We start from the raw sequence: 11,442 nt of genomic DNA on the forward strand, positions 1-11,442 counted from the left end.
GCTCCCAATGTCTCGTCGCTTCCTCGCCTCCGGCCAGTACCCTGTTGCTTTCGCTTCAAGGCCGTCGCCGATACCTTCCCCTTCAAGACCTTCACCACCGGGCCGTGGGTGCCTCCGCTATCGAGGTCACCAAGTCCGGCGAGACCGATCCCGGATACATCTTCGTTGGACCGCGCGGGAACCAGGCCAATGGAACGGCCGCGTTGATCTACGACGAGAATGGCGACCTCATCTACCAGGGTCCCACCGAAGTCACCGCCAACTTCAAGGTCCAGAAGCTGTTCAACGAGGACGTCATCACCTTCTGGGCCGGCAACATGATGGACCTGGGCTTCGGATACGGCACCGTGCACATTCTCGACAACACCTACCGCGAGATCTACACCGTCACCCTCCAGGACAACTTTGTCTCGCCCGACAACGTCGCTCGCGACTCCTACATCGATCTCCACGAGAGCCACGTCACCAACCGCAACACCCTGCTGGTGACCGCCTACAACGTGACCCAGCATGACTTGACCCCTATCGGTGGAAAAGTGGATGACTTCATGCTGAACGGCATGTTCTACGAGATTGACATCGCGACCAACGAGATCATCCACTCCTGGAGCGCCCTCGACCACCTCGATGAGATCCCCCTCACCAAATCCAAACAGGGTATGGCTGACGACCAGGGCACGCAAGAGACGCCCTGGGACGCATATCATATCAACTCGGTGGAACTCATGGACGACGGCTATATCATCTCTCTGCGTCACTACTGGTCGGGATTCTACGTCCACAACAACGGTTCCGTCATGTGGCAGTTCAGCGTAGGTTTCTCTGATCCGCGCTCAGTGTGGCCCGGTGTACTAATGCGATAACAGGGTGAGAAAGGCGTCGGGGACTTTGCGATCGATGACAACGGGGTGTTCTCCTGGCAGCACGATATCCGCATCTACAACGAGACCGACGACAGCATGGTGCTTTCGTTGTTCAACAACGCCAACACCCCTACGGATGAGGTCGCCGCGACCACCGGTCTGGCTTACGCCGTCAACAAGGTGAACCGCACCGCGACCACGATCCGCGTGCTGAGCGACTCGGATGATGTGATCCACAGCGTCAGCCAGGGCAGCTATCACCTCATGAGCCCGCAGAGCAACCACGTCGTCATGGGCTACGGTTCCATCGCCAAGGTCAAGGAGTTCGACGCCAACAACAACGAAGTGCTGACCGCCAAATTTGGTGACGACAACGCCGTTGCGTCGTACCGGGGTTACAAGTGCCCGTGGAAGGCCACTCCCTTCTGGAGCCCGGCCGTGGTGGCGGAACGCACCTCGTCCGACTCTGCCCGCATCTACATGAGCTGGAACGGTGCCACCGAGTATGATAACTGGGCCATCTACTCGGCTCCTTCGGCGGATTCGACTAACAACAACTTTGTGACCTCGGTTTCTCGGGCCGGCTTCGAGACATCCGCCGACGTGGGCAGCCTGAAGACCCCTTACATCCAGGTGGTGGCTCGCAAGGGCCAGGTTCCGCTCGGTACTTCCGAGATTGTGACTTTTTAGTTGCAAGAAGGTGGGCTTGATGTTATGCTGGTGTATATGAAGGAGTAGACCTGTGTATATTGTTCTTGTATATATCTTTTTGGTTACTGTGATAAAGTGTAAATATCATCTGTCTGTTTGGCGATCCCACGATGCCATGTGTTATGATCACCTCTGTAACCTTGAGGTAACCTGGTATGTACTAGGTATTCCTAGGTCTTCGCATGGCGACCACGTCGCGGAGGGTGGATGTTCGGAACATACCTCGCGGTGGTATGTGATGAGATCCAATGAGGAATTCCCCGTTGCAGGGACCAGATAAAACGATCCCCTGCGTCTACCCCATATGCACATCGACCGGGATGCGACTTTATGAGACCATCTTGTTGCAGACAAGATTCCGCCCTTATCCTGAGCAACATGCGCATTCTTCTGATCCAGAAATAGGACAACGTGCATCAGATCGCGAGCATCCACATTTCAGGATCACCAACCACCCCCTAGATTCTCGGGGAAATAACGCTCGCGAGGTTATTTTCTCATGGGTCTAGACACGGAGAGGCAATGTAACCTCCAAGCATATCGACGGTGGGATACAGCTGGAGCACCAATGACTGCACCGGTGCGACTCTGCCCAGCCGCGGGCGTTCTGGTATGCCGCTCCTTGCAGAGGCGTATCTATCCGGGAGGGCCGGTTGCACAGGCACCAGCATGCGAATGCTCGCGCTGGAGGTTATAAAAGGCCCTATGCGCCATGGATAGATCAATCCCTCTGCTCCAGAGTCCCCATCTCATCCACTTCTCCATCACCTACCAAGTACCCCGTCGCTATCACAATGCACTTCCTCTACACCCTCCTCTCCACTGCATCTCTGGCGCTGGCCACCCCAGCCCTCATGCCCAGACACAACACCACCGTCGGCAACGCCGTTGTCGACAACGGCTGCAGATTCCCCGTTTACCTGTGGTCCGTGGCGTCCACCGTCAGCACCGAGGAGGCCCTCCATCCGTTCACTGCGTACACCGAGAAGTTCCGCGCCGACGCCAGCACCGGCGGCGTCGCCATCAAGATCACCACCACCCCGGACGGGCTGCATACCGGCGCCCCGCAGACCATCTTCGCATACAGCCTGGTCGGCGACCTGGTCTACTACGACCTGTCGGATGTTTTTGGTGACGCTTTCAAGGGCCATCGGGTCAGTATTGGCGGGCCTGAGGGGAAGGGCATTACGTGGGAGGATGGGGTGCCGCCGGCGGGGAGCCAGGTGCTCACGCAGTCGGCTGCGCTGGATGTTGTGTTGCGGTTGTGTTGTTAGGATGTTGTGGTTGTTGGAGAGGGAGGTTATCGCTGTGCGGTGGTGGATGGACGGTGCAGTGCAGAGTGTACATGATCCAAGCGAGGTGCGTGTCTCGTTTTATTTAGCTGGAAGATCTACAACCCGACGCTAGAAATATAATGTATGCCTCTTTAGGTGTAGCGCCTGCCTGCCTGTTCTGATATCTAAAGAGCCCTAGAATGGTGTTCAGGACCTCCCTAATCACCCTCGACATATAACCACGCCATTAAGCCACCGCAGCCAGCGCCTTCTCGGTGATACTCTCCGCCCGAGACCTGATGCTCACACCTGGGTCCAGAAGGTCCAACATGCTGATCGTCGTCGCCAGCGCCTGGAGGAACCAGTTGCGCAACTCGGCCGCGATCAAACTGTCGACGCCGAGATCCGCCACCGACTTGGCTGGGTCGATCGCCTGTACATCGACAAAAAGCATCTCCGCCACGGCCGTCGCAATCGCGCCCTGCACGAACGCCACCGTGTCTGCTCTCGTGGCCGCGCCAGTCCGGACAGCCGCGTCAAATTCGCGGCGTACAGCCGCGACCGTCTTCTTGGATCCTTCATCCGCAGCGCCGGACAGAGAAGCCGCGTCGCGCTGGGCGTCGGCAAACGCGCGCATCATGAGCGAGACCCGCGCATCGCTGTACCACTGCGGGATGGTGGACGAGGCCGCGTCGCCGTCCGCCTGCTTCCTGGCCATCATGGCGGCCGGGTCCAGGTACGTGTGCAGGTTCGCAGCGGAGAGCGGGTCAGCGCGCTGACCGGTCCATTGCTCGGCGCCTGCGCCTGCGCCTGCGCGGACGTCTGTCTTGTTGTCCAGGAAGGCGGGCCCAAGCAGGGCGAGGAACTGGCACTCGCCGAGCGTCAGGGTCTTATTGCGCTCGAATAGGTCCACCGTTACGGAGTCGGTGCCGACGCCGGTGACCTCGTGGATGAGGCTGAACGAGGCGGTCGACGCGGGCAGGCCGAGTCGGCGACGGTAGCGGGCGAACGCATCTTGGAAATTGTTGGCGGCGGTGTACGCGCCCTGCGTGGCGAATGCGTACATCGACAGGGCCGAGGTCGTCATGACGAAGAAGTCCAGCGGCATGGAGAGCGTGGCCGCGTGCAGGTTCTTGGTGCCCTGGACTTTGGCGGAGAGGCCGGCGTTCCATCGCGACGAGGTGAGCTTGTCGAAGGTCAGGTCTAGGTACGACACGGCTGCGTGCACGATGCCCCGGACGGGACGGACAGAAGCGATCTTCTGGATGGTGTGCGTTACTGCGTTCATGTCGGTCACGTCGCACACGAACGATTCGACGTGGATGTTGCGACTGGCGAGCGAGTGGGCCAGTTTCTGGGCTTCTGGCACGGTGTGGATGTCGCGTCTCGAAAGAAGGGCCAGGTGTCTTGCGCCGCGGTCTCCCATCCATCGCACCAGCGACTGGCCCAGCCCGCCCAAGGCCCCGGTGATGATATAGCACGCCTCGGGGTCGAAAGAGGCGGTTGGGGCGGCGGGAACCATCCTGACGAGAGTGTCTGGAGTCGTAAAGGTCACCACGACCTTGCCGATCACGCTGGAGAAGCTATCGAGGACCTGGGACACCTGCGCAACGTTTGTTGTAGTGATCCTTTCCGTCGGCCCGATGAGTCCCTGGCGGTAGTATTCATCGACGGACCGCATGAGCTCCCCAGCCAGCAGTAGATCAGAGTCCAGGATGGCGGACGCGTCGACGGAGGAATAAGTCGCGTTCTTGCGAGGCAGGTCCATTCCGACGGCCTGCGTGTTTTGCGCGTCACCCCGACCAATGTCGATGAGGTGGCCCAGGGGCCGTAGGATCTGGAGAGACGACCGCAGAAACTCGCCGTGCACGGTGCTCAAGATTATATCGAACCCGCGCTGGGGAGCCACTTCGGCAGCTTTCTGGAGACAGGCCGTTGTGAATCCGGCGCACACATTAGAGGCTGGCATGGCGATTTCGGTCTCGAGAAAGCGGGCTTCCTCAGACGTCTCGACCATGGCCACAACTACTGCCCCTTTTGCTTTTGCCAGACGCATTGATGCGAGGGCAACGTCGGTAGTGGGGGATTGGATGAGGACGCTTTGCCCCTTCCTGACATGTGCGACGTGGTCCAGGGCGAAAATGGCGGTCATGTAGGCCACGGGCATGGAGGCCATCTGGACCATATCGTCCGCGGCGTCCAGCTTGCTAGACAGACAAGCTGGCACGCGTGTGTAGTTGCCAAAATGGCCCTTTCCGAGACCATACACGCGGTCTCCAACCTTCAGATGGGCGACATTGGCGCCAACCGCCGTGACGACACCTGCATATTCAGAGGAGAGACTGTTGGAATCGACGCGGCCCGCCCAGTGGTCCAGGTCGGTAGCGTTCAAGCCCACCGCTGCCACTTCAACGTCGATAAAGTCAGCAGGTAAGGGCTGCAAGAGCTCCTCGTAGGCTTTGAAACACAGGGAATTGAACACCCCCGGGGTCTCGAATGTAGCCCGGACGGCACTGTAGCTCTTCAGCGGCAGCATCTGAGGCTTCATGTTTCGACTATCGATGCCGTGTTGCGAGTGGAAGCCTGCATCAGGTACATGGCGACTGACCCACAGACAGCCGTCTTGCCAGACGAACTCACGGTCTTTTGCATGGAGGCCCTCGTCGTCTACTGGAATGCTGTTCTGAGATGCGAATAGCTGGTCAACAACGCAGCGAGCAAGTTCGCTCGCTTCGCCATCTCCCACCGTAAAATTGTCGGCGTCCATGTCGATTGATATGTATTGGCCGACGGGATTCTCTGTTTGAAGGACCCGGAGGAGGCCGGGGATGATAGCACCATCGGGATAGCGTCCTTTGGTCACCCCGCAGCTCGTAAGAATTACCAGGCTGGCCGCATTCCGGGAAAGGTGCTGGAAGATGGCCAGGTCACCATCACTCGCATCGACCAGAAGGTGCTTCTCATCAAGAAGCACAACCACGCGGGATTCGCTTCCAACGCTGTCCAGAGCCGAGTCAAGTGGACCGAATTTAGCTACTACCTCCTGTTGTTCGAATTCCTCGCAGATGTGTTCAACAAGCGCCGGGCTGGTCTCGGTGCTATAGAGCACATGAATGTGGTCCTGTTTAGGTCGTTTGAACTCCGGGGTGTAAGTGGAAACAATGACAGAGGTAGTGTTATGTGGCGCAGGGAAATCGTCCAGCACGATATCAAGCCCCGAGAAACCAGCCTTGCGCAGGGACGAGTCCCAAGCATCCAGACTCTGGAACGGAGCATCCACCCGGCCATCCGGGATACCAGCCCAGTACCCAGTAAAGGTGCCAACGACGACACCGGGGACGATAAAGTTCTGGTTCGTTTCCACGAGAACAAGTCTACCTTCAGGTCTGAGTAGCTTGCGGCAATTGGTCAGGGTTTTGTGCATGTTGAAGGTGGCGTGAAGAACCTGGCAAGCGATGACCAGGTCGTACACTTCAAGTTCATACCCCTGTTCGACAGGATCAACCTCCGCGTCAAACACGGAAAAGTTCATGTCACGGAACTCAGACAACAACTCACGAGCTGACGACAGGAAGCCCGCGGAAACATCGGTAAATGTATAGTCCCGGTAGGCTTTGATCCCGTTGGGACCGTTAAACGCCTGCATGGCGATGCGTGTCGCACCGCCGGTACCGCCGCCGATCTCTAGCACGCGGAGGTTGGGGTCAGAATGAGCAATTCCGTCCAGAACATGATAGAGCTGCGGGTAAATGCCAGTCATGAGCAGACCCGATTGGTAGAGCGGCGTGAGCAATTCCTCGGCGATGATGATATCGACGCCGGTTCTGCGTTCGTACAGAACGTCGCCCATGTTATGATGGAGAAGCTTGGCAATCTTCACTTCCAACACATCGGGGGCCTGGCTGACCAGCTTTCCCATCTCCTCCAGGAGCCGTCCCTGGCTGGCAAGCTGCCGGGCCTCCTCCATCAAGGGGGAGTGATCATACTGTCCCTTCCTCTGGATCCACGAGAAAAAGTGGCCCACATCACCAGAGGGTCTCGGCCCGTCTTGCTGCCTACCAAAACGCTCATATATGCTATACACCACGAAGTAAGCGAGCTTGTTCGTGATGCCCCATTTGGCTGACTTGTCCACATTCTCTTTTGGTGGGGGATAAAGTGCACGAGCCTGGTGATTGCTCATAGCGTGAATTGCAGGCTTCCACACCAGACGCGTGTATGGGCTGCTGAAGTTCCGGTTCAGGATCTTGGCCTCAGAGGAGTAGCTGATGCAACGGAGGTTATTAGCGCGGAGCATTACGTCGCCATTCGGAGCCAGAATTTGTAAGTCAAGGTACGCAGCGCGGATCCCCCGTCTTTCTCCCCGGGCAACGACTGCGCAGGTCTCTCCGAGGATGTCACTCGAAATATACAGCTGAGACAGCTGGACTGGCACATACGCCGTGTCGGCGTCGCCCGGCCGGCCTCCATGAGCCGCGATCAGCCCCAGCTGAATGGCGCCATCTAATGATGCTGGGTGCAGAGGATACTTTGACTCGCCGCCCTTGATGAGCCCAGAGGTTGTATGCAGAGAAAGGTTGGCGACAGCCAAGTGTCGGTCTGGATCGCTGCGGATGGACGACAGAGGCTGGAAGGCCGGGCCATACCCGAGGCCGATGGCGGCAAACCGCTTGTACCAAGCCTGTGCATCGGCTCGCCGGGGAGGGTCTCCGATATCTTGAACGCCGGGCATCAGATCGACTTCTGCAACCTCGACCTTGACCAGCCCAGTGCAGTGCTCGGCCCATTGGTCCGTCTCTCGGTCCACCGAACTAATGGAGAATGATGCCCATGCCGGAGACTTGGCGGTCGCGACGTCGACAAGCTCCATGCTGGTGAGGATTTCGACCCCGTAGTCATCCTCTGGAATTGTCAGGCTTCGCTTGATGGCTACATCTAGGAGAGAATAACCCTTGATCCTGGGCGGCTCGGGGAACTCCTCGTGGATGCGGGATGCGGCTTCCACTGCCATGGCCATGTATGCAGCGCCCGGTAGGACAGCATCTATTTCCGAGGTCAGTCTGGATTCACCAAAGCGCCAAAAAGAATTTACCTGGCACTAGGCGATGGTCACTTAACCATGGCACATCCTTCAGACGGAGAATATTGCGCCACTGCGGCCGGAGCTTTGCATTGCCAACAACCTTGGACCCCAATAGGTCATGGCGGGGGATCGACCGCAAACGATACTCCTTGCTTGCTCGGCTTTCGTGGTAATTTAGTCCTGTATATGTGTACTGGTACGGAGGAAGATCAATGCACGTGCGGCCGTGTTCTAGACGACCGTGGTTGCCATCTACCGCATTGACCGCCGCAAGATCAACGCTCGCGTTCAAGCCAAACAGAGTCCCGGCGAGCTGGAGCATTGACATCCGATTATCTTCCTGGCGATTCAGAGTCGAAGCATAAGCAGCTGCCTTGCCCTGGGTCTTCAGTGTCTGTTCTATCGGGCTCTTTAGCGCAGGATGCGGCCCGATTTCCACGAAAACATGGATCGGAACATCTTCCATATTCATGAGCCTAGTCACTGCGTGCGAGAAAAGGACTGGAGACTCCAGGTTGGATCTCCAGTATGAAGCCGCGTCCTTGAGGTCGGTAGTGAGCTTGCTGGGCGTGACGGACGACGCCCAGGGGACGTGCGGATAGCGTTTCTGCTCATCCAGGAGTCCAAATTTTCGGACATGCTCCATACCAGTGGCTAACATTTGTATATATTCACGGCCAAGGGGGAGCATGTGATGGGAATGGTACGCATTGCCCCCGGTTTTCAGCTTGCGATTGAAGACACTGTCCGCCGTCAGGGCGGCGGAAATCGCATCAATTGCCCCAACCTCTCCAGATAGAGTGACGCTGCCTGGGGAGTTGATTGCCGCCAACTTGACCTCTTCTTCTTTACCGGCTACATATGGTCCGACCTGTTCAGGTCCGAGACCGACGGCCAACATGGCACCTTGTCGCGTATTTTTAGACACCGCTTGACCCCGGAAATATGCCGCGATGATCGACTCGGCGGCGGTGATTCGACCTGATGCATAGGCTGCTGCAATCTCACCAGACGAATGACCGGCAACGCCCGAAGGCCTGATGGACCATGAGGCCAGAAGGTCGACAAGGCCGATCTGCAGGGCTGTGCATACTGCCTGAGAGACCTCGGCTGCCTGGACCAAATTCTCGTCGCAGCGGCCAGCGAGGATGTCATGCAGCGACCATGAAGGGGCGTCAGGAAGTGAACCCAGGACATGGTCAAGATACTGGATCGATTCCCGGAACACACCGTACTCGAACAAACCCGCGCCCATGGCCTGCCACTGAGCTCCTTGACCAGTGAAAATGAACCCGACTTTGCTCGTCTGTAATGGCGCCCGCACAGGCTTTCTCGCCACCATGAGGCCTTCAGCGACGTTGTTCTTGTCGACAACGCGGAAGGATCGTTGAGCTAGTCTGGAACGTCGGGCTCCCAGGGTGTAGGCAACGTCTGCTAGCTGGTATTGGTCGATTACCTTGGATAATGCATCAATATTCGCATCCAATGATGCCTGATTGTGGCCTGAGAACGGTAGGACAACTAGTTGGCGCGTCGCCGCGGTGGCTGTTGAGGTCAACTTTGGACTCACAAGGATGGGACTATGGTGCATTGGTTGTGCGTTGGCATTCCCATTTGAATACCCATTGCTGTGGCTATTGCTCGTGCGGTTTGCTGAATGCTTGAAGACACCTGGCGCCACATAGTCCGGAAGCACATTGTTGACGTGATCAATGATGACATGCCCATTGGCACCGCCGTATCCGAAGGAATTGATGCTTGCTCTTCGCAGCCCCTCAGGCCACGGGGTCACCTCGGTTACAGGCTTCATCCGCGCCCCCTCGAAGTCGATATTCGGGTTCAATGTCTGGAGATCAAACACAGGGGGAATCGCCCCGCGCTCGAGAGAGAGCACAACCTTCATGATGGATGCCAGGGCACTGGCTCCCTCGCTATGTCCGACGTTGCTTTTCACAGAACCGATCAGCAATGGGTTGTCCGCCTCCCTCTCGCCCGCAAACACCTTTCCCACGGCAGACACTTCAATGGGATCCCCGACATACGTGCCGGTGCCATGGCATTCGAAGTAATTTGTGTCGGCGAAAGGCAGATTGCCCGCATTTCGATATGCTTCCCGGATGACGGCCTCCTGGCCCGCGGTGCTCGGCCGTGTGATTCCGCCGGTCCGGCCGTTGGAATTAATTGCCGCCCCTCGAATCATTGCACGGATCGGGGATCGATCCGCAATCGCCAGAGATGGCTTCTTCAGATAGATGGCCGCAAAGCCCTCCCCACGGGCGTAGCCTTCCGCGCGGGCATCAAAGGTGTGACATCTCGACGAGGCAGACAATGCGCCGAGCTTGTCCAGTGCAATCTGCACGCCCGGGTCTGCAATCCAGTTTGCGGACGCCACAATCGCCGAGTCACAATCCCCAGCGCGAATGGCATTGACTGCCAATTGCAGGGCATACATGGATGACGAGCAAGCGGTGTCGACCGTAAGACTGGAGACGGGGTCAATATTCTCCCTAACGATTGGAGGCCGACCGAATTGGCATGTTAACATACCTTGGCCCCTGGAGATTGAAGATGTAACTGATCCGATTGGCAAGAATACTGGTGCCGGCACCAGTGAACGCGTACGGTCTCGGGTTATCCCAGTCTCGGGACTGGATCATCCAGTGATCGAGACAGAAGTTGCCCACGAACACTCCCGTCCGCGTCCCCGAAATACTCTCCCACGTCTCGCCTCCATTCTCCAATGCTTCATACGTCACCTCGAGGAGCTTCCGCTGGGACGGATCCATGGTCTCGACCTCGAGGCGCGTCATGCCGAAGAAAGCGTGGTCGAACAGGCGGGCGTCCTCATCGGCCAGGAACGCACCGCGCATGGAAAACGTACCCGGCCGGTCTGCATTCGGGTGGTGGAAGCCCCGAGTCGAGAAGCGCGGGTCGTCGAACTCCCGCCAGCCGTTGACCTTATTTTTGAGGAACTCCCACAGCGCGGGAGGAGCACGGACTCCTCCTGGCCATCGACAGCCTAGTAACATCTGTGTGAGTATGGTCTATCACACAGGAGGACCGGGGCTATCTTACCCATGCCGACGATGGCGACGGGTGCGTGTGGGCCTTCTGTCATGGTAGACATGGCGTGTGCAGAAAGACAAAAGAACTAGACTCGTGATTGCTGAGTGTATGTGTTTGTGAATGCACAAGAGATCTAGCCATGCCACACACCCATCTCTGTGATTCCACGGCCTTTTATGACCGTGGAGTGCCTTGAATGGGATGCCCTCATTGTTGAATTGCGCCAAACCACCAGTCATAGCCCCAATCCGGCTCTCGAATGGTCTAGTCTCCGCGGCATCTCGTCTGGATGTCCATCTTTGCAGGAGATCGCATAAAGTTTGCCGCATTTAAGACGATAGACGGAGTCCATGTGTTTCGAAAGGATTCAGATGGCCTTCCATAGCTATCTGATTGCAGTCGGTCTTGTCAAAGGGACTCGAAAGGGACTCGGAGATATGCTTGC

General features: G+C 57.5%; 2 protein-coding genes across 2 annotated transcripts in view; one reads left to right on the forward strand and one right to left on the reverse strand.

The window, feature by feature from the left end:
* Window positions 1-1,553, forward strand: part of ATEG_06055 (arylsulfotransferase family protein) — a gene marked incomplete at both ends in the record, with an annotated part of 2,295 nt that extends 742 nt beyond the window's left edge. The window contains 2 exons of the mRNA XM_001215233.1: window positions 38-812; window positions 867-1,553. Coding sequence (XP_001215233.1) covers window positions 38-812; window positions 867-1,553 — 1,462 coding nt within the window. The remainder of the gene's footprint in view (window positions 1-37; window positions 813-866) is intronic.
* Window positions 1,554-3,095: 1,542 nt separating this feature from the next.
* Window positions 3,096-11,058, reverse strand: ATEG_06056 (type I polyketide synthase; the record flags this gene model as incomplete). The annotated part of the gene is made up of 4 exons (XM_001215234.1): window positions 3,096-7,891; window positions 7,941-10,414; window positions 10,479-10,950; window positions 11,007-11,058. The coding sequence occupies 4 exons, from the start codon at window positions 11,056-11,058 to the stop codon at window positions 3,096-3,098; spliced, it is 7,794 nt and encodes a 2,597-aa protein (XP_001215234.1).
* Between the last annotated feature and the right edge of the window lie 384 nt (window positions 11,059-11,442).

This window comes from Aspergillus terreus, genomic scaffold (assembly GCF_000149615.1).
Source record: "Aspergillus terreus NIH2624 scaffold_8 genomic scaffold, whole genome shotgun sequence".
Taxonomy (NCBI): Eukaryota; Fungi; Ascomycota; class Eurotiomycetes; order Eurotiales; family Aspergillaceae; genus Aspergillus; species Aspergillus terreus.